The 22,295-nt window shown below is 44.2% G+C and overlaps 1 protein-coding gene across 4 annotated transcripts in view; it reads left to right on the top strand.

The window, feature by feature from the left end:
- LOC144683534 (mitogen-activated protein kinase 13-like) overlaps nucleotides 1-22,002 on the top strand; it is an 80,557-nt gene extending 58,555 nt beyond the window's left edge. For 3 of the 4 annotated variants that reach the window (XM_078546624.1, XM_078546622.1, XM_078546621.1), the window contains 3 exons: nucleotides 1,081-1,159; nucleotides 19,465-19,638; nucleotides 20,005-22,002. In XM_078546624.1, the coding sequence (XP_078402750.1) occupies nucleotides 1,081-1,159; nucleotides 19,465-19,638; nucleotides 20,005-20,081 (330 nt within the window). In that variant the 3' untranslated portion in view covers nucleotides 20,082-22,002. The remainder of the gene's footprint in view (nucleotides 1-1,080; nucleotides 1,160-19,464; nucleotides 19,639-20,004) is intronic. The other variant, XM_078546623.1, reaches the window with a different exon arrangement.
- The last annotated feature ends 293 nt before the right edge of the window (nucleotides 22,003-22,295 follow it).

Raw genomic sequence — 22,295 nt, 5'->3', positions numbered from 1 at the left:
AGGATGTTTCCTGGGAAGAAGCATTTAAGTTATGAAGAGAGGTTGGATAGACGGATTGTTTTCGTTGGAGCAGAGAAGACTGAGGGGCGACCTGATCGAGGTGTACAAGATTATGAGGGGCATGGACAGGGCGGATAGGGAGCAGCTGTTCCCCTTATTTGAAGGGTCAGTCACGAGGGGACATAAGTTCAAGATGAGGGGCAGGAGGTTTAGGGGGGATGTGAGGAGAAACCTTTTTACCCAGAGGGTGGTGATGGTCTGGAATGCGCTGCCTGGGAGGGTGGTGGAGGCGGGTTGCCTCACATCCTTTAAAAAGTACCCGGATGAGCATTTGGCACGTCATAACGTTCAAGGCTATGGGCCAAATGCTGGTAATTGGAATTAGGTAGGTAGGTCAGGTGTTTCTCACGTGTTGGTGCAGACTTGATGGGCCGAATGGCTTCTTCTGCACTGTGTGATTCTGTGAATGCAAATTCTTTTTAAAAATACACTCTAAAATGCTGTTTGATTACACTGTCTCATGGAAGATTTTAGGTTCAGCGAAATGAAAATAAGTTTGAGTGGAAACTTGTGCAAAAAATTTACTTTGCAAAATCAGCACAATTTTGAAGGCAATTTTCCCCCGGATCAATGATTGTGCCCAAAGGGAAAACTTTTGCACGTTACTTTCAAATTGATTGAGTCAATTTAATTTATACTTAATGCATGGGTCTCCATATGTTCTTAAGTTGTGCTTCTTCTGTGCTTTACTAATGTCTAATGTATTACATCTTCATACCACACTTTTCTTCAATTTCTTTCTGTTTTAAATGTTGAATTATTTTGTAATTCGCTTTGCTGCTCAACTAATTTTCAATATTTCTGTTTATACTCACTCCCAAAGGCTGATTTCAACCTTAGTAACTTTTTTCTCAGTTGTCTTCTCTCTGTCCTTTGACAATCTGTCAACTCCATTTGTTATTTGTTCCGTACATTGGAGTATTCCCATGTTCATAGATTTCAAGCTGGCTCCAGTGTAACATAAAATTAGATAATTTATGGCTGTCCTACAATCTCTGAGACATTTATTTTCATTTTTAGGCTCGACGTTATATCAGAACTCTACCCTACATTAAGAAAAAAGACTTTACTTCCCTATTTCCTAATGCCAGTCCTTTAGGTAAGTTTTTAAAAAATTCTTTCACAGGATATGGGCACTACTGGCTAGGCCAGCAATTATTGCTCATCCCTAATTGCCCTTGAGAAGGTGGTGGTGAGCTGCCGCCATGAACAGCTGCAGTCCATGTGGTGTAGGTACACCCACAGTGCTTTTGGGAAGGGAGTTCCATGATTTTGACCCAGTAACAATGAAGGAATGGTTGATATTGTTCCAAGTTAGGATGCAAGTGTGGCCTGCAGGGGAACTTGCAGGTGGTGGTGTTCCCATGCACCTGCTGCCCTTATCCTGGTAGAGATTGCGGGTTTGGAAGGTGCTGTCAAAGGAGCCTTGGTGAGTTGCTGCAGTGCATCTTGTAGATGGTACCCACTGCTGCCACTGTGTGGTGGCGGTGGAGGGAGTGAATGTTTAAGATGATGGATGGGGTGCCAATCAAGCAGGCTGCTTTGTCCTGGATGTTGACAAGCTCCTTGAGTGTTGTTGGAGTTGCACTCACCCAGGCAAGTGGAGTATAACTATGTCAAGCTGATGCTTGCTTTCCCAATTTTGGCACAAGCCCTCAGATGTTAGTAAGGAGGACTTTTTGGGGCTGACTGGGCTGGGTTTGTTGTCGTCATTTCTGGTGCCTAGGTCTGTCTGGTTTCATTTCTTTTTGTAGACTTTGTAGTGGTTTGCTACAACTGAGTGGCTTGCTAGGCCATTTCAGAGGGCAGTTAAGAGTCAACCACATTGCTGTGGGTCTGAACACACATGTAGGCCAGACCAGGTAAGGTTGGCATATTTCCTCTCCCAAAGGATAATAATGAACCAGGTGGGTTTTCATGACAATAGACAATGGTTTCATGGTCACTATTACTCAGACTAGTTTTGCGCTTTCAGATTTTTATTAATTGAATTTAAATTCTATTAGTTGTCATGGTGGGAGTTGAACCTGTGGGCCTTCTGGAATACTAGTCCAATGACAATACCACTTTGCAACCTCCTCCCCCATAAACATAAAGCTCACACATAAATAAAGTCAATTCAATTCTTAGCATTTACTAAAGTATTAAAAGAACTGTTTTTTCCCCACTGTGAATTACCATTTGAACTCACTTCCAATTTTAAACCTTTGTCATTTGATGAAGTCCACATGGTCAAAACTTGAATATCTTTTATAAATACTTATTTGTGTGATCTTTAGCAATGGGAATTTAACTTCAACCGTTAAATTAGAAAATTAGATTTCTTATCCATGGCTCAACTACTGCACTCATGACATGTAAATTGTTGAGGCAATGATTACATGTAAAATATAACTATTCTGTGGGATCCCAGGACACTTATCATTGAGTAGCTGCTGAAGTGCTTAAGTGAATTTCCTTCATTCTTACATACCATATTGATACACGACAGGTTATCCAAAGGTACAAAGACCCGTGAAATTATTGGCCCAGATTTGCCGGTTTCCAGATAGTCGGAGACCGGAGGTACCCCGAAAGATACATGCAGGACCCATCGGAAGTCTTGATGTAAGCACATCACTGGTATTAACAGGGGAAGCTTAAACTTCCTATTGCTGGTTTCAATCTGCCTGGATTGCTTGGTGATTGGCCAGAACCATGCAGACTTGGTCTGTTTGCCCTAAACTTACCCTTACTTGAGTTTTTCATAGCAGATATAAAACCAACAAAACTCTAAGTGAATCAGCTGGAGTGTCAAAGCACTCTAGAACCTCTAGCACTCTAGCAATGTTCAACTCCCCACCCCACACCCCTGCCCCCCAGACAGTGCTACTCCCTTACCCATCCTTCCCACTTTAGACACTTACCTTCTCTCCTGTCTGTGGCTGGGACCTTTAAACTTACTGGTTTACAGCTTCACTTCCTTTGGTGATCCTGTACTGCACTGAAGGCCTCCAGGAGCTGCTACATTGCACATTTCTCAGCAGGCCTGGGTTGGATGCCCAGGCGAGAAATGCGCCTGGACTTCTGACCCGGGACTGCTGAGAAATGTGCAGCTCCAGTCTAGGGTAAGTGAAAAGGAGTGGAGTGGCAATCCGATGGTGATTGCCACTCCATGGAAGTTTGGGGCCATTAAGAAATGTTTGTTCAATGTTGCATTATCGGGAAACATTTAAAAAGTATAAGATACTTCTGTTCGTATTTTAGATATGTTTTGGAATAGGCTTTTGTTCCAATATTTTGCGAAAGATCACAAGTCTTTCTCATGTTGAATTTAAGCCGACAGCTATACTACACCAGCAATTTGAGAGCAGTAGCCGTAGTGTGTGAAGCACATTTGTTATACTGTTCACACACGCACGCACACACACACACACACACACACACACGCATGGGGTTTTGGATGCATAATAATGCAGAAGAAAAGCATACCTTTATACACATGCTTTACTGCCACAGCAGCATTCTTTTGTGCTGCGAGAGAATGAGCAGGGATGGGCATCCGATCATACATTTACACTTTTTTGCAAATGTGCACTCCGCCTCCACTCTGTTTGCCTGCTCAGTTGTGGTGAGCTGGTTTTACCTGTTTGAATTCCCAGGCTGGGAGTTGTTCATTTGCTGCAATTAGTGCATTTAGTCCAAATCCATCAACAGTGGTATTGTTAATTACAGAATCTCACAGAATCTTAATGGCACAGAAGGAGGCCATTCGGCCCATCATGTCTGCACCGGCTCTCCAAATGAGCATTATGACCTAGTGCCATTGCCCTACCTTTTCCCCGTACCCTTGCACATTGTTTCTATTCAAATAATCATCTAATGCCCTCTTGAATACCTCGATTGAACCTGCCTCCACCACACTTCCACGCAGTGCATTACAGACCTGAACCACTCGTTCTGTGAAAAAGTTTTTTCTCACGTCAAACTGCTTCTTTTGCAAATCACTTTAAATCTGCGCCCTCTTGTTCTTGATCCTTTTAATGGCCCCAAATCCAAGCCCAATGCCCCACCTGAAATCCTGGAAACTCAAACAGGTAAAAGCAGTTGAGGCAGAAATGACTAGGAAACAACAGTGTGGATAGGATCCACATAGTTACCAAGAGTATAGAGGCAGCGAAACAGAAGCAACAGCCACATGAGCTCCACAATGCCTGGCTCAGACACTGATCACATCTGGGCTTACAGATATTCTTCACCGGCTTTTGATCTTAAAATGCTAATAACACCAACCCAGCCTACCTCTATCTTCCACATCTCTAGGACTGAGGAAAGGGGGGAAATAATGGGGAAGGAAAGGGGAAGAAGAACAAAAGGAAGAACTTGCATTTATATATTACCTCAGGACGTCCCAAGAGCTTCACAGCTAATTAAGTATTTTTTGAAGTGTAGTCACTGTTAATACAAGGAGAAACAGCAGCCAATTTGTGCACAGTAAGGTCCCATGAATAGCAGTAAAGTTAATGATCAAATAATCAGTTTTGGTGGTACTGGTAGTTTATGGATAAATATTGGTGAGGACACCAGGTGAACTCCTCTGGTGGTCTGCAAATGGCCCGTGAGATCTTTTACATCTACTTGAAAGTGCAAATGAGACTTTGGTTTATTTGAAAGATGGCCCCTTCAAAAATTAAGTACTCCTTCAGTCCAACACTGAAGCATTAGTCTATCTGGAATGTAGCTTAATTCACAACCTTCTGACAGAGGTGAGAATGCCACCACTGAGCCATAGCTGAGAATAAAGAAACAGTGAAGTGAACCTCGGGTGAATAAACGTGTTAAGAGGAGGTGAAGAGCAAGGACGGACAGTTCAGATCGAGTAAGAAAGAGAAGTTCCGTTAAAGGAATGAAGTTCAGACAGTCGGTGAGAGAGGTTTAGACAGAGACAGGAGAAATTGACTGAGTGAGTTGGAGAGAGAGAGAGAGAGAGAGAGAGAGACATAGTCTGAATTTTAACTCTGGACCACTTTTCGGTGGGTAAGTTTTGGTTTTGGTTTAAAACTCATCTTTGTGGCCAAAAATAAATCCAGGCTATTGTAACTCCTGGGTCTCATTAAAATCTCACCTGCAGCTTTCCCATTGAAATGCCTGACCCAACCGGAAGCCTGCCCACTCTGGATGCAATTTCTGGCAGGACAGCCAAAGGCCTATTTAAAATGGGGATGCACCTCTTAAAGTAAAGTTGCATTTCAATCTGGTTTCGTATGTTTCCAGGGTGCTGGAAGAAGAATCATCTGAGAAATAAGTCACATTTCCTTCATTGTCCAGTATAAGGCCACACTACCAGTGCTCATTCCAAACACACTTGCCTCTTCTTTGCTTACAATCATTAACTTCTCTCAGTATTTCTCCCTCACTTCACATGGTGTACATAAGCATCCCATTCAATGCTTCCTCACCCTGCTTGCATCTTGCTGAGAGGGGGAAGAAGCAGTAGCAGGATAAACCCCACACACCCACTCCCCCACTCTTTCTGTAGGACAAAACAGCACACTAACTGAGAGGATCAAATCTGTGGGAAGACCAGCTAACCTAAAGATCATCAATGAACCTGAATAACAAGCTGTGGAAATTTATGGGCCTTCCAGAGCTGTATGCATCAGGCTTTTCGAGGCTGAAATCTTCACTGAACAGGGTCTCTGACAATTACCTATACCTCTTCATTAGGCACATTCAGCCAGCTTGACTCGATCAAATTACAGTGATGCATGTCTTCTCTGACTGTGAAGACACCAAATGCCATTCTAACTCTTATCTTTTCTCTGGGTCCTTCTCAACAGCCAGATCCCTCTAATGAATACCCCTCAGAGGAGGAGAATCTTGGAGGAGTCACCACCACATGTCCCATCGTTCTCAAGCACCAGCACAAACATTGGCACAGTAACTGGGTTGAAGGGTGAGGGGTGTGTTGGTGATGTGACTAGCACATGTGCACAGGAGCAGGTACTAGTGGCAAGGCCAGCTAAGACTGAGCACGCTAGACCACAATGTTCTCTTGTAGATCTACTGGGGACAAATAAAGGGCAGGATTTTCCACTTGGCATGCGAGCGCGCGCCCAACATGCCTGAGCGTGAAATAGCGCACGATAATGTCGGGTGAGCATCCCGATGTCATCGCGCACTCACGCAATATTTCGGTCAGTGAGCATGCATGAGAGTCAGCAGCGCATTTGCCAACAATTAAGAGGCCTATTAAGGCCATTAAAGTATTAATTAACTGCTATTTTTCGCTGCCTGTCCAACCTTACGGTTGGCGGGTGGGCGAATTGGTCAGGCGGCCTTTGCATTTTTGAGGAGACCTCATCCACGGGCAGGATGAGGCTTCCGACATTCGTTAAAAATGTTTTGACGTAACTTTTATTATGTTTCTGTTCATGTGAGTGAGTCCTATGTGGGGACATTTCTTTCTGAATTTCAAAATCTTTATTTTTGATTTTTAAACTCTTCAGCTCCTTGAGGCTTCAGGGAGCTTTCAGGTCACGCTCCCCCACGCACGCACAGACTTTTGCGCTCGCCCTCTTCCCACTGCCACCCCGACAGTGCTGAGCTTCTCAACACGCCTTTCATGCTGGCTGCCTGTTAATGGCCAGCCAGCGTTAAAACATGGCCTTGGGGGCGGCGGGTGGTTTCCCGGCCGCTCCCGGGCCCACCTGCCGCGCCCGCCCGCCCGACGACTTGAAAATCCTGCCCAAAGACTATAGGAATGAAAACTGAAAATGCTGGAAAAACCCAGAAGGTCTGGCAGCATCTGTGAAGAGAGAAGCAGATTTAACTCTTAGAGTCCAATGTGACCCTTCTTCGAGTTCTGAAGAAGAGTCACATTGGGTTCAAAACGTTAACTCTGTTTCTCTCTCCACAGATGCTGCCAGACCTGCTGAGTTTTTCCAGCACTTTCTGTTTTTGTTTCAGAGCTCCAGCATCCGCAGCATTTTGCTTTCATTAAAGACTTCAGGAGCTCAGGAGTGAGAAGAAAGCTGCTTGCCTCACAGGAGCGTACTGTCAGAGGTCTTCACACAGACCACATCTGCAGCATTGCCACCATACTAAATGGAATAGATTCAGAACAGATCTGGCTTCACACGCCGTTGGCAGCAGTAGCGAAATTGTTTACAATCTTTAATCTGAGGCACAGCATGTTCCTCACTCTAAGTTTTATAGTGCCTTTCATAACCAAAGTGCTTTACAACAAAATAAGTACTTTTAAAAAGTAGTTACTATTGTAATATACTAAACACAACAGCCAATTTGCACACAGCAAGGTTCCACAAACAGCAATTAAAGAAATGAGCTGATCATTAATTGTTCATTGAGGAATAAATATTGACCGCGGCACTGGGGAAACTCCCCTGCTCTTCTTTGAACATTGCTGGGGTATTTTTTTCATCCGTCTGAAAGAGCAGACAGGATTTCGGTTTGGTGTTTTACCAAAAGACAGCAGCTCCAACAGTGCAGCACTCCCTCAGTTCTACAGAAGTGCCAACTTAGATTATGTACTCAAATATCTGGAATAGGACTTGAACCCACAACCTTCTGACACAATCAGTGCTACAAACGAGCTAAGGTTGACACCTCTTAATTTTTAATCCTGTTTTCTCTCCTCCCACTAATTCCATACCCTTAGTCTTCTCAAGTAATCTCCAATGTGGTACCTTGTAAAAGGCTTCCCGAAAGTCCCTGCACTCTATGTGCACTGCATTTCCCCAAGCTATCATGTCCGTTACCTTCTTAAAAAAATGCCAAGTATGATCATACCTCTTCAAATCTGTGCTTGCTACTTCTAATTATTTTCACTGTGTGGTGATTTAATTCTTCGTGACTTTAATTTTTTCTTTACCATAGATGTTCAGTTAACTGACCCATAATTACCTGGATTAGTTCCGTCTCCCTTTTTACTACATTGGCTATTCTCCAGGTTTTTGGCACACAATCGCTCAATAAAGCTCTGAAATGTAATTTCTATGGGCCTCAAAAATGTCCTTCCTCATCTCTCTCAGGTTCATGAATGTATTCCATCAGACCCTGCTATTTTCTTTTCTTTTTTAGCCAGACTAAATTTGCAAAAACGTTCTTTTTATTCTTTTTATTCATCATAAGATTGATTACCTTGCTCTAATCCACTTAGGATTCACCTCTGATATCCTCCTTAGTAAATACTTAATGCAAAATGCTCATTACATCTATGTGCCATTTTTCATCATTCTCTACAAATTGACAATCCTCTCAGGCCTCGCTTTGAACAATTCTATTTTTACTAATGCTCTTGTAAAATACTTCACTATTCCTTTTGTGTTTTTTAAATTTGTTCCCTCATACTGCTTCAATTATCCTGCTTTTAACCATTTTTCTTAATTTCTCAAAACCTTCTTTATGTTTTCATTATTATTATTCTTACAGCACACAAAGACCCTGTTCATCAATTTGAATTGGTTTGCAGCCAGTTTATTTATTCATTGCATTCTAAAACTACTAAAATGTTCCTGCTTTAATGGATTATACTTATTCTGTTATGTTGCAAACTTTATTTTGCGCTATGCTCCCGTATATCAATTTCTCCATCCACCTTACCTCAGCTAGTTTTCTCCTTAGCTTTCTAAAATCTGCCTTAATCCAATCTGTTGTTCCACTTTCTGTTTTGACTTTTCACTTTTTAATTGGACCTTAAATCTTATCATACTGTATAATATATTACCCTACTCCCAAGGTGCTCACTCACACGTAGCTTGCTTATATGATTTATTTTATCACTGAAAATATGACCTAGCATTCCCCTCACCTTTGTAGGGCTACTAACATACTGTTTGAGAAACAAGTCCTTTATGTGTTTTAGGAACTCCATTCCCCTTTCTCCATTTACTCCCTCTCCATCCAAATTGATAATTGGATAAGTGAAATTTCCCAGAGCAATAATTTTGTTATTCCTACTCAAATTTCTAAACTGAGTGTAGATTTTCTCTCCCATTTCCTTCCCACAGTTTGAAGTTTGTAATACCCTTATTATTGTAATTGTCTAAATTTAACATTTTTTCCTGAAAATTTGGTCTAGAAGATTGAGTGTGTGTTCTACCAGGTAACAATTTGAAGTGGATAATTTTTCAGCCAGTAAATGGGCCTCCAAGGGAATGCAGTTGATCCTTTTTGGGATCAATTATATTTCCCTGGCAAAGGTTTGGGTCCTTTTATTAGTCTCACAGAGGAACTCAGCCCAGATGTCAATTTCCCTGCCTCAGACCACATATGGTTAGAAGGATGGAAACTCTAACAAGGAAACAGGGTAGCTACAAAAGAAAATTGCTTCCTGCATGAGGGTTAAACAGTGCAATCTGAAGTGTTTCTTTCAAGATTGACTTGATGACCATTCTCTTCCGAGGCAATCCATCTGGGGATTGCATGGCATCAATCCATCAAAGGGCTCAATTGGCATCATAAGCAGTAGGATGTCATCCAAAACCAGTTATGGGATAATTATTTTGATACTCCTTGTCCAGAGAGTTTAGGTGGTAGATTATGTAAGAGGCAGGAAGTGCAGGTCTCCTCTGGAAGTGTGGCACTCTCAAACAGGTCCCTCAGCCTGTTAGAACTGAAAACCATCACTTGCAACTGGCCTGTCATGCCCTGGGGAATAATGACACCATGACCACAGTATTGCAGAATTCTAGGAGTGTATTGTACCTGGTGATAAGACACTTTTGATTTTTGAATCATGAATGTCTATTTGGGAGCACATTATAGTCCGAAAATTATGGCAATGTCATGTCTTTTTTGTTGTTGAACTCCAGTCAATTTGACTCTGTGCCCCTTCTTTGTCAGTATGTAGAGTAGATGTGTGTACAGACCCAGAATCAGTGCAGAGGAGGCAGATGTACCTTTACTGAGAAGCCCAAAGGTTGCCACAAAGTGGTCCTTGGGCTTCAACTACCTATTTGGGGTGAGCTGCCAGTGCCTGTTGGTCCGCCGCAGGTAGATCAGCTGACAAGGGAAATCAATTTCGGGCCTGTCCCACCAGTAACAACACTTAAATAAATCCCGCAAGAAGGAATGGAGCCGGCTACAGGGGGCGATTGTGAACTGTAGGACACGAATCGTAATGTATCTTCTGATGTGCTATTACATGATATTGGGACAAATACTTAGACATAGGGCGGAATCGTCCCGGATTTGCACTAAGTGCGGTAGAGGGTAGGAATAGGGACGTTTTACCCGCCGGCCGCAATGGCGGCTTTTTGCGCCATATCGTCACCGTCCTGCCTCATTAATTACGCAGCCACAGGAAACACGCTGTCTCGCTGGCGGGCAGCCTCCGATTTGCCTGCCACACCATTACCTCACCTCTTCCTCATGCAGGGCATCATATTTAAACTGCAAATGTGCGCACACTTCTCAATGGCCAGAATTTTGCTCTTGACGGGCGGGCGGGCCCGATTGACTCGGCAGTGGGCGGGCAGCCAATTGCCGCCGCCAAAATGGGCCGCGCCGCTTTTTTCCACGGGCGGGCCAATTAAGGCCCGCCCAGCGGGTTAGCAACTCCCGTGGAGAACGGGAAAATAGTCACGGAGGCGGGCATGTTCAGACCGCCGGATCCAATGGGGAGCCAGCAGTCTGTATAAAGAGTGGCCAGTCAGCCTGCTTGAGGCAGTGCACCATGGCCACTCGGGGAGAGAGAGAGGGAGGTCCAAGTGGACAGCAGTATGAGCAGGAGGAGGGGAGGCAGGCTGCAGGAGGGGCCAGCAGGGGGGCCACTGTGCCCCTCGCTTCTCCGATGCCTGCCTTGCTGTCCTCCTGCAAGAGGTTTCCAGCCGTCCAGATGTATTGTATCCGGATGATGGGAGGAGGAGGGCCCCCCATGTCACCAGGCAGGCGTGGGAGGAGGTTGGTGACGCTGTCAGCGCCCATGATGATGTGCGGCGCACAGGCCCGCAGTGCCGTAAGCGATTCAATGATTTGCTGCGCTCTGGAAGGGTGAGTACCATGTCAGCCTTGGCCATTTGACCCAGCAGGTAGCCTTAGTCTTTGAGCGCCCCCCCCCCCCCCCAGCCACGTCTTGCTGTTGTTACTGCATTGGGCATTTGGCACACGGGTGGGCAAACGGATACTGACCATGCTTACATCAGCCTTAGTGGTTGAGGAGAAAATGGGTTCTCCCCGCAGCATATGTTGGTGTTTGTCGCATTTGAGTAGTCTGGGGGCAACCTGCAGGGGAGGCCGCTAGACACATACTCAGAACTCCAACACATGTCTTATTGATGGTGATGAGATGGTGGAAGGGGAGCCTCAAGGTGTTGTGGCCAAGTGCCAGCTTCTGGCAGCGGCGCCGCACCTAGTTGCGCCTCCTTGCCATGGGCACTAAGACCCATGTGCTATTCAAAGTGATGGACGCCAAATGTGTCCACTATCAGAGAGACGCTATCTGGGGGGTACTGGACTGCGCCCCCTGAGCGGTCCAGACAACGGAAGCGCATCTTGAGAAGACCGATGGTTCTCTCCACCACAGCCCTTGTGGTGCCGTGGCTTCTATTGTACCGCTGCTCAGCTTCTTTTCTTGGATGGCTGAGAGGCGTCATGAGCCACCTTCGCAGGGGATAGCCCTTGTCACCCAGCAGCCATCCATCCAGCCGAGCCAGAGCACTGAAGAGCCCCGGCACCTGGGAGTGTCTGAGGATGTGGGCATTGTGGGAGCTGCCTGGGTACCTTGCACAGACTTGTAGAATCAGCATCCTGTGATTACACACTATCTGCACGTTCATGGAGTGGAAGCCCTTCCTGTTGATGAAGGCACCGGGCTCACCTGCTGGCGCCATGATGGCCACATGTGTACAGTCTATTGCACCCTGGACACGGGGGAAGCCAGCAATGGCCGCGAAGCCTCTGGCTCGCTGTGTCTGACTTGCCTGGTCGCAGCGGAAGTGAATGAAGGTCAATACCCATCTGAACAGAGCATCTGTAACCTGCTTGACAAGTGTGGACAGCTGATTGGGAGACACCACAAAGATCACCCACCGAGCCCTGGAAGGAGCCAGAGGCAGAAAAGTTAAGGGCAGCTGTGAGCTTCAGAGCCACTGGCATGGGGTGTCCACCCGCACAGTTAGGAGATACCTCAGGGCCAATCATCTGACAGATATAGGTAACTGTCTCCCTTGAGAGTCGGATCCTCCTTCGGCACTGCACCTCAGTCATATTGAGGTAGCTGCTTCGCCGCCTGTATACCCTGGCAGCAGGATAGTGGCGTCTTCTGCGGACCCTTGCACCTTGGACAACCTCTTGGCCCTGTGCCCCTTGTGCCTGCGCCTGGCCTCCCAAAGGTGGTTCCCCTGGAGACTGATTGTCCACTCCTGGCCTCCTCCTTATTCTATCCCTCCCTTCCTCCTCAGAGGAGCTGCCTCCAGTGGAGATGTCAGAACCCATACCCCCAGGCTAAATGGAGTCCACTGGAAAGCTGCAGGCCCAATCAAACAGGCAACTTTTAAACACTTTCTGCAATTAAAACTTTGTGTAAAACATGAACAACCCCTCTGAGTCTACATATCCTGACATTGCATGAGTTTTATTAAAAAATCTCCTACACGCCTGCCCGTTGGGCCCGTGCGCCAACCCGAAGTTCACACGGGCCCCTCAAAACACTGGACAATTGGCAAGTTAAGGGCCTTAACGAGGCCTTTAATTAATGGCGGGCACGCGTCCCTCTGCTGTGCGCACCCGCCGACTGAAATATCGCGATGCCAGACGCGGACGTCGGGACGCTCACGCGACATTTTAAGCGTTGACATGCAGGCTCCACCACCCGCATGTCAGCCAGAAAATTCTGCCCAATGTTTGCAGTGAAGGCAGCGGTGAAGACATGGCCCCAAAAGCCAAGAAGAGTGCAGCCCCTCTGATTCTGTGACACGTCCCTGGGATGCCTTCTGGATACCATGGAGGTCCGCCGCGATGTCGTCTACCACCACTCTGGCCGCAGGAGGCCCATCAGTCTCACAACTCTAGCTTGGGAGGCAGTGGCAGAGGTGGTCAGTGCCAATGCTGCACACAAGAGTTTGGCCATCCAGTGCAGAAAACAGATGAATGATCTCATCTGTGCCACCAGGGTAAGGCAACTATCTTATCACTCTAAACTCTTACACTCACAAGGCCATCACACATTCACTGGCATCTCACTCACTAGCAGCTCAAGGGACACCACCACTCACTCTCTCTCACAAGCCCTCACATCACCATCTGGCTTCATCTCCTCTGGAGACTGCCTCCTCAGCCCTCACCCTCTTGAGGCCACTTGCACAGATCAACATGTGTCTGCACACACAGCCTGGGATACCCCCTTCCCCAGTACAGCACTCACCCTGCAGCCTCTTCCCTTGCCTGAGGCCGCTTCTCCCCCTTTCCCAAGCAAGCCCTAGCCCTGCAGCTGTTGAAAATCCAGTCCTTGCCTTACTGCTGGTCTGCCTGTGTGCCCCCTTAGAAGTGATGTGGCGCTGTCTGTGAAGCCTGGTGCTAATGAACGCGAGTGCTGCCCGAAGCAAGGTAGGCAAACAAACCTTGAAATCCCGAGCAAAGTACAGCTCGCCAGGTGGTCGTCGCTTACGTACAGTTGCGAAACATGTCGGTGTGCAATCATGCTGACACACCCGGATGATCCAGCATGGGGGGGATGATTCCAGCGAGCAGGGCTTATAATGATATGCAGATGTATCAAAATGAAGTTCCCGACAGCGGGAAAGGCGGTCCACCATTGACGGGCGGAGCGGATGGCTGCAAAGTGGTTTCACAATGTCATGAAATTGATTTTTGGCCCTCCCGCCATATTGTCCGCTCATACCTGTCATGACGCTCAACGCCAACGGGCACAGAAAATTCCACTCAGTGTGTGAAATTCATGTGTCTTGATATTTGGACACACTGGTTATGATTTACAGCATGGCCGCATCTGTTCAGATCAAAGTAGGTAAGACTCAAAATTCATCTATATGATTCATATAAATGATTTCTGTGTCTCCTGGCGCTGCTTTCTCCTCAAAGCTGCTGGTCATCTCTGCACACAGAAAGATGTGCTAGCAGTGTTGCTGTAGACCATTTGGTACAGGCAGGTTGCCTCTTAAAGGGAAGCTGTATAAAAGGGTTGCTACAATGGAAATTCTTGCAAACCAGTGAAGATGGAGGTATCGAGGCTGACAGATGCACTACTGAAAGCATTAGCACTGAAAGTGGGCAGGAGCGATGTGATGATCCAAAAGGGGGCCAGAAGACCCTTAAGGTCCACCATCAGAAGGCAGTGGGAGCTGGTGGCTAGGAAGGTCAATTCCCAGAGACTGCACCCAAGGGCCTGGCCACAGTGCCACAAGAGATCTAATGACCTCTGGCGGGTGTTCAAGGTCGGTGAATGCATTTTCACATGACATACCTAGCGCACCACCAACCTCTCACGCTGCTCAATGCACCACAGCTCCACCACTCACCTACCAGTCAGTCTCCCTCGCACTAAGGACTCACAGCTAACATCCAGATACTCCACCTCACCCTCACAACCCTACTAATACTGTCAGCCTTACAACCATCTCTCATGCTTCTAAATATCCCCAGGTATTCAGCTATGAGAGGTACATCAACCAAACACAGTGCTACATAGTTATTGGCGTTCTTCCCTGCCTCTTGCAGGACAAGGTGGCACACAGTAGAAGGGAGCAGAGCAAAGCTGGCGGGAGGTAAGGATACTTGCATCTTCTGAGCCTACAAGAGGAGATGCCCCTCAGCATCATGGGGACAGAGCCCGTAACATCCAACGTCGTTGAGAACATTAAGGATGCCTTCTCCCCTTTCTCGGGTCCCCGCACACCCTCATCCTGCTCCCTGGCATGGAGAGCATTATTAATGGTGTGACCGTGGCCCTCTTCCATCCCATACACCACCCACATCCCCTCACATCAACCCTCGCCCCTGGGTTCCTGCCTTCAGACACCCGAGAAATGCGGCCTTCCCAGGCAAAGGAGCCCCTAGAGGAGGAAAGAGGGCAACAGCACATTAGTGATGAAGATCACATGATCTGACACTAACAAACCATCAGCTCAGACACTTATCCAGGAGACCAGCATGGAATTGGGATGAGCACATGGTGAGTCACCGTGCCTACTGAGGGTGAGGTTCCAAAGAAGAACTGCTGCAAAGTACTCGGATGAGGACTTCGATGGGGCGGCATACAATACAGCACTGAGTGAGCATGCACCTTGAGCTGCTGAGTGCATTGGCTGGCTTGCCAGGTAGCCTCCTGTCGCTGTCAAGAAGCATGGAGGAGTCTGGCTCCAACTTATGAAAAAGGATGCGGTGCAAAGCTTGCCTGCTCCACAGCCACTGCTCCATCTCCCTGTCATGTTCCAGATCCAGAGATACTAGCACTGTTGCTCCCATTCCTGTTGTAGCCTTTGTGTGGACAAAGCACATATTCGCCTGCCAACACTGTGAGTATGTTGCAGCACTCTCTGGCAAATTTACCAAAACATCTCCAAAAACAATCTATTGTACTTTCAAACACTTTCCAAAAGAATAAGTTCCAAAAATCGAACTTACCTGCAATCAGGGTGCCTGGCCCTTTAAATAATGCTACTGGAGGGCCAACTTGCTGTTTCACATTTCCTGTCTCGAGTGGGCAATGAGGGCAGAGCTTGTGTTGTCCAAACTTGGAATTGTGGTGCCATATCAGGCTGTTGGGTTGTGCCAGGATAGTACCAATTCATCATGTTCGGGTGCTCGCAGTCCTACAAAAGTAACAACACTAGAGGCAAAACTACAGAGCTCCCACAAAACTGTTGATGTTTAAAACTTAGTTGTGAAAATAATGTGTCTTTTTTTATCCCACTTGATTTTTCAAATAGCTGACTGATGCTAAAAACAAAACATTCAGCAGCAACCACTGGCACACCAACTTACAGAAAGCAATATCCTTCTATAAGCAGAGAATTCATCATTTCCTTGAGGTTTTAAAAGTTTTATGCAGTTTAAGATCAAAAAAGAAATAGATTTTTCATTAATCTGCTGGTTATTCATCTTTGGCATCAATCTGCCTCATGTGATTCAGACCTGTGTTTCAATTATCCTTGTAACTTACTATGACCTCGGGCAGCTCCTCGGAACATTCCTGACATTCCAAACGATCCACTGCCACAACTGCAGAGGAATTGTTTTTGTAGAATTATCAACCTTTACTGAATTTAGTTTGTTACTTGTATTCATTTCTAATTTTTTTTTTGACAGAAAGTTTCTAAAAATTTGTTTCAACAGAAAAAATTGATCTTTTTGCATTTTGCACCTCAAGCTGAGAAAATAAACCACTTACAGATTGAAGACTTGAATTTCAGGTCAAATGGAAGCTCTGAATTATAGTCACTTAGTGAGTACTTGCTCTGGTATGTGCTCCTTTGCATTAAAAGCAGAAGAGTATTTGTCATCTGTGTGCAATACCAGAGTTTGCAGCCCTATTTTGCTGTTTGATGGAGCTGCGTCAGAACTTTTAGCTTCATTTCTCCTTGTTAGTTTTCAGTCAGCCAGTGGATGCATGTGATCATTTGTCATGGTGTCTGTAATTGATTGGCCATGTTTTGATCTTCATTATGCATTCTGTGGATCTTGGAAAGAGGAGCATACAATGGCCAGTGAATGCTGAATTAGTTTCATAGCTTCCTTCAAGTAAATCTGACAACTGTAATTTAAGCTGCTGTTTATTTACTTATCTTATTACTTCAATTAGACCAGTTTTTAGACCCAAATGTTTTCCCGCTGTGACGACATTTCCATTTTAATGCTTCACACTTGGTGTGCCCCAGAGTGAAAATTTGGTGGTGGGGGTTTGCTGGTCATAGGGGATGTGGGGGTTGGGGGGGTGAGTTGTGGATTTCAAAAAGGTTCCCCCCGACGTCATCCCGCGTCATTTTACGCGTTGGCAAGCGGGCCCCGCTCCCTGCTCGCCGACGGCAAAATTCAGCCCCTTGTGTCATCCTCACCGCTTGCCTTCCCACCTATTTTTCTGTCATCCACAAACTTGGTGATAGTATATTCACTTCCCTCATCTAAGTCATTAATATATATTGTAAATAATTAAGGCCCCAGCACTGATCCCTGTGGCACTCCACTAGTTACAGGCTGCCATCCCGAAAATGCCCCCTTTATCCCAATTCTCTGTCTTCTATTAGTTAGCCAATCCTCTATCCATGCTAATATACTACCCCCAACACCATGAGCTCTTATCTTATCAAGTAGCCTTATGTTCAGTACCTTATCGATTGGAAATCCAAATACATTACATCTACTGGGTCCCCTTTATTTATCCTGCTTGTTACCTCCTCAAAGAATTCTAATAAATTTGTTAGGCATGATTTCCCCTTTGTGAAGCCATGCTGACTCTGCTTAATTAGATTATGTATTTCTAAATGCTCTGCTATTACATCCTTTATAATAGACTCCAACATTTTCCCAATGACAGGTGTTAAGCTAACTGGCCTAACCTGTTTTTTGTCTCCCTCCCTTTTTGAATAAGGGTGTTACACTGGCTGTTCTCTATTCCTCTGGGACTTTTCCAGAATCTAAGGATTTTTAGAAGATTGCTACCAGTGCATCCTCTATCTCTATAGCTACTTCCCTTAATATCATAGGATGCAACCCATCAGGTCCAGGGCACTTATCGACCTTTTAGCCCCATTATTTTCCCTAGTACTTTTCTCTAGTGATAGTTATTGTATTTATTCCCTCCCCCACTTTTGCCCTTTGATTATTTAGTATTTTTGGAATGCTATTAGTATCTTCTACCGTGAAGACGGAAGCAAAGTATTTATTCAACTCCTCTGCCATTTCCTGGTTCCCCATTTTATTTCCCCAGCCTCACTCTCTAAGGGGCCTATGTTCACTTTGGCCTTTCTCTTCCTTTTTATATATTTAAAGAAGCTCTCACTTTCATTTTTTATTATTTGCTAGTTTACCCATAAAATTTATTTTCTCCCTCTTTATTATTTTTTGGTCATCTTTTGTTGGTTTTTAAAACTTTCCCAATCCTCTGGCTTACCACTAATCTTTGCTGCGCTGTTATTTTTTTCTTTCAATTTGATACTATCCTTAACTTCCTTGGTTAACCATGATTGGTTTATCCCCTTCCTTGAATCCTTCTTCCTCATTGGGATATATCTTTGTTGAGAGTCATGAACTATTTTGTTAAACGTTTGCCATTGTTCATCAATCGTCTTTTCTGCTAAACTCCTTTTCCAGTCCACTCCAGCCAACTCTGCCCTCATTCCATTGTAATTATCTTTATTTAAGTTTAGCACAATTGTTTCCGACCCAAGTTTCTCACTCTCAAACTGAATTCTACCATGTTATGGTCACTGTTTCCTAGGGGATCCTTTTCTCAGATCATTTGTGAAAGCAGCCTCATTACACATTACCAGATCCAAAATAGCCTGATCCCATATTGTTCTAAGAAACTGTCCCAAATACACTCTATGGCCTGAATTTTCCCGTTGGCGATTTGGGGGTGGGGCTCACTTGCTGACGGGAAAATGACGTGGGATGACGTCGGGAGGAACCCCCGATGTCATCCTGGTCCCTTTAAATTTTTAGGAACGTGGGCAGACAGCGAAATCAGCTGTCCGCCCGCCGACCTGTCAATGGCCAATTGAGGCCATTGACAGGCCAATTAAGATAATTAAAGACCTGCCCGTCCAACCTTAAGGCTGGTGGGAAGGCCAGGAGCCCCAGCGGACTCCTGATAAAGTATGAAACCTCATCCACTGGTGGGATGAGGTTTCATGTCCATTTTTTAAAAGTCTAATAAAGTTTCTGTCCTTTTTATTAACATGTCCGATCTCGTGTGACATTGTCACATAAGGGGGACATGTTAATAATTTTTTCAATTTTTCTATTTTTTGACTTTTCTTACCTGTCACTGATCTCCCTAAGACAGGACTTTGTGTCAGGGAGCAGTGCGCTCTTTCACGCACATGCGCGAAAGAGCGCACTTTGACAGTTGGGGATTCCCTCCCCACACAGGAAGCACATAGCGCTTCCTGTCGGGCAGGCCGCTGGGCAGGCCTTAATTGGCCCGCCCATTCAAAATGGCGGCGGGCCCCGTTTCGGCGGCGGGAGTCGGCTGTCCGCCCGCCGCCGAGCCGGTGGGGCCCGCCCGCCATCCGAGGGCAAAATTCTGCCCTATGCATTCTTGCTGAATTGCTGCTTAGGAACATTAAGACATTTTACTTCACGGCTTTTGACTTCTTTCCAAAGAAGAATATAGATTGACAGAGATTTCAATAGAAGCGAATGAAATCTGCATAAATGTTTTTTTGAATGCAAATTTTAGTTGAAAGTTTTCTTTCCTTTTTAAATTTTAATGACTTATCGCAGCTGTGGACCTCATGGAGAAAATGTTGGTGTTGGACGCAGACAAACGTTTATCGGCTGCTGAAGCTTTGAGTCATCCCTACTTTGAACCATTCCGAGATCTAGAAGACGAGTCTAAACCTGAGCCTTTTGATGATTCTTTGGATCAGCTGAAGTTGTCAGTTGATCTGTGGAAAAGTGAGTAATTATAAAACGTCTAATAACTAATCCATGTCAAATTTCATATTATAAATGCTATGTATTTCTAAAGCAAACATTGAAATGTTAGCTTATTCCTGCAATAGTGAGAAAATGGATAAATGTGTAGTTTCTTGATGCACGGAATGATATTGATCAGTTTATAGAATGTTAAGAAATGAAAAAAATGTAAAGCAATCGTTTACAGAGCAAATATGCGATCATGTTTAATCATCTTAAATTCAGTTCCCTTCAATCAAGAACCTGATCATATGTAAACTGTTCAAAATGCTTAAATATATATAAAAGAAACAAACTTGTGGGTGTACACTAGAAAGACATTTAATGTAGTACTGTCATTTCCAGAACATGCATTTCAGGAGGTGATGAGCTTTGTTCCTTTTTCAAGTATAAACAAGAGACCCATGGAAACAGCATTATAGTTGTGGTCACCCTGTTGGCAGTACAGACTGATCTGGAGCTTGTGAGGTAATAACACAACAGGAAAATGCTAACATCTCTTTTGTGTTTGGAGTACTGTATTTTTATCAACTTTAAAAATTCTGAATTGTACATTTATGTTTAGAAGTTACAGAATTGTATCAATTCTAAATGTTAATCACTTAAATCAAACTGTATCTGTTTATGACTCAATTCAACTGATATCTTTCCATAAAATCATTGATGACATAAGTGTAACTAATAGGAAAACTGGATGTGAATGTTAGCGTCTTTACATCATCTCCAGCACATGTAATAAATAGAATGTTCGGTGTTAACTCAGTGAAATAGAATATTACTTTCTTTAGCTTGTGTAAGAATATAACGGCTGATTTTAACTTTGGGTGGCGATGGAAAATGAATGGCAGTGGGTTGGCTGCCCATTATATACCTCCCTCCCTTCATTTCCCTGTATATCGACTTCAAGCAAAAGGAAAATCTGAAAATGTATTTAATAGATGACAAATACACTGCCCATTTATGGCCACTCCAAAAATGTAAAACCAGTCACATATTTATGTCCTTTAAATATAGGAGGATTACTTATAGGGCAAAGGTATCCAAATATTTGGGCCCAGTGTACCATTTGCTGTGTGCCTTGAAGCTCCACTGGCCATAATAAACAGTGATAATTTAAAACACTGAATTCAATAAATATTTTATTGAGGAAAATACTTGTAATTTGTTAAGGTGCTAATATTGGATTAAGGTGTCATGTTATTTTTGTTAAGTTGTCAAGTTTCTGATATGTTGCCTATTGCAGTTGATTGCTACCCACTGTATACCCACTTCTGACTGGTCAGTTCATCTTGTGTAACACAGAAAAATATTTGCCTTAAGTTCGGATGTAGGTTTAAATTACAAGCTACTTTTGGGCAATTGCAAACTGTTTCTCAGTCAAATGATAACTTAACAAAAACTAACAGACAGTTACTTCATTTACGGGATGTGGACGTCAATTGCAAGGCCAACATTTATTGCTTATCCCTAATTGTCCTTGAAAAGGTGGTGGTGAGCAGCCTTCTTAAACCGCTGCAGTCTGTGTAGTGAAGTCGTGAAAATTTGTAAGGAGTTTTGTTAAAAAGTTGACCAGCTTATACAGTAAGGAAAGGACTGGTTAATAAGAATGTTACTTATGGTTTAGCGCTGCAGTTGAAAATTGTTTATTTTTTACTAAACAAAGAGTAGCTAAACTTAAGAACTACTGTAAAAGTATATGTGTGCTACTGCTGCCTTTCTTCCACTTTTTCAATTAAAGTTTAAGTCAAACGACTAGTGCAGTGTCATGCTACTGCTTTCTGAGACGAGGAGGATCAAATGAGATAATGTGAAAAACCAACAGCTGGAATAAACTAATAAGGATTCTTTCTTCACGTCCTGGGCATACTTTAAATTTACCTTGATCTCCGAGATGTTGGGAACCAGGACATATCAACAGGAGTCAGTAGAAACATGGAAGCCAAAACTTACACGGATACTTCTAGCACCTATGACGGTGCAGTTTTGCAGGAATACTACATTGTTAGGGGTGTGAGCCTTCAAATGAGAAGTTAAACCATGGTTCCATCTGTCTATTCTGTGGTTCAAATGGGCATTAAAGATCCCATGCCATGACTTGAAGGGAAGCAATTCTGTAATTCTTCCCTTGATCAACATCACTAACAACAGATTAATTAGTCATTTATCTCCTGTTTGTCAAATGTTGTTATGCTTAAAATTGCTGCAGTTTTTTGGCAATTCATTATATATTAAAGCTTTTGGGACATTCCTCAGCGACATGATAAATGCAACTTACTTTTCTCTTTGTGACAAACTGGCTTTTTCTACTTCCCAAAAAATAAAATGTTAAAATGAAGAAATAAACATTCCTGCATGAAGACAATGGCTCAATTTTACTAGTTATTAGTCAACAGAAAACGTTTATTGGAAATGAAATAAGAGTTCTTGACCTGGGAAAGAATTACAACTTATTACTCAGTAATAATTTACTTATTATTTTAATAAGTAAAATAAACATATTACTTTCATTTGCTAGAAGCTATTTCCATTTGGAGATCATAGGTCAGCAACTGAACTTCTGCCAATTAAAAGCAATTAGAAATGGCATTAGACAAGGCAGGAAATTTGTAATTGAAGCTGGTGCCTTTCACCTCTAA

The sequence above is a fragment of the Cetorhinus maximus genome, chromosome 8 (assembly GCF_964194155.1).
Source record: "Cetorhinus maximus chromosome 8, sCetMax3.hap1.1, whole genome shotgun sequence".
NCBI lineage: Eukaryota > Metazoa > Chordata > Chondrichthyes > Lamniformes > Cetorhinidae > Cetorhinus > Cetorhinus maximus.
The sequence above is the reverse complement of the archived record's forward strand: the minus strand, read 5'-3'. Positions and strand labels throughout refer to the sequence as shown.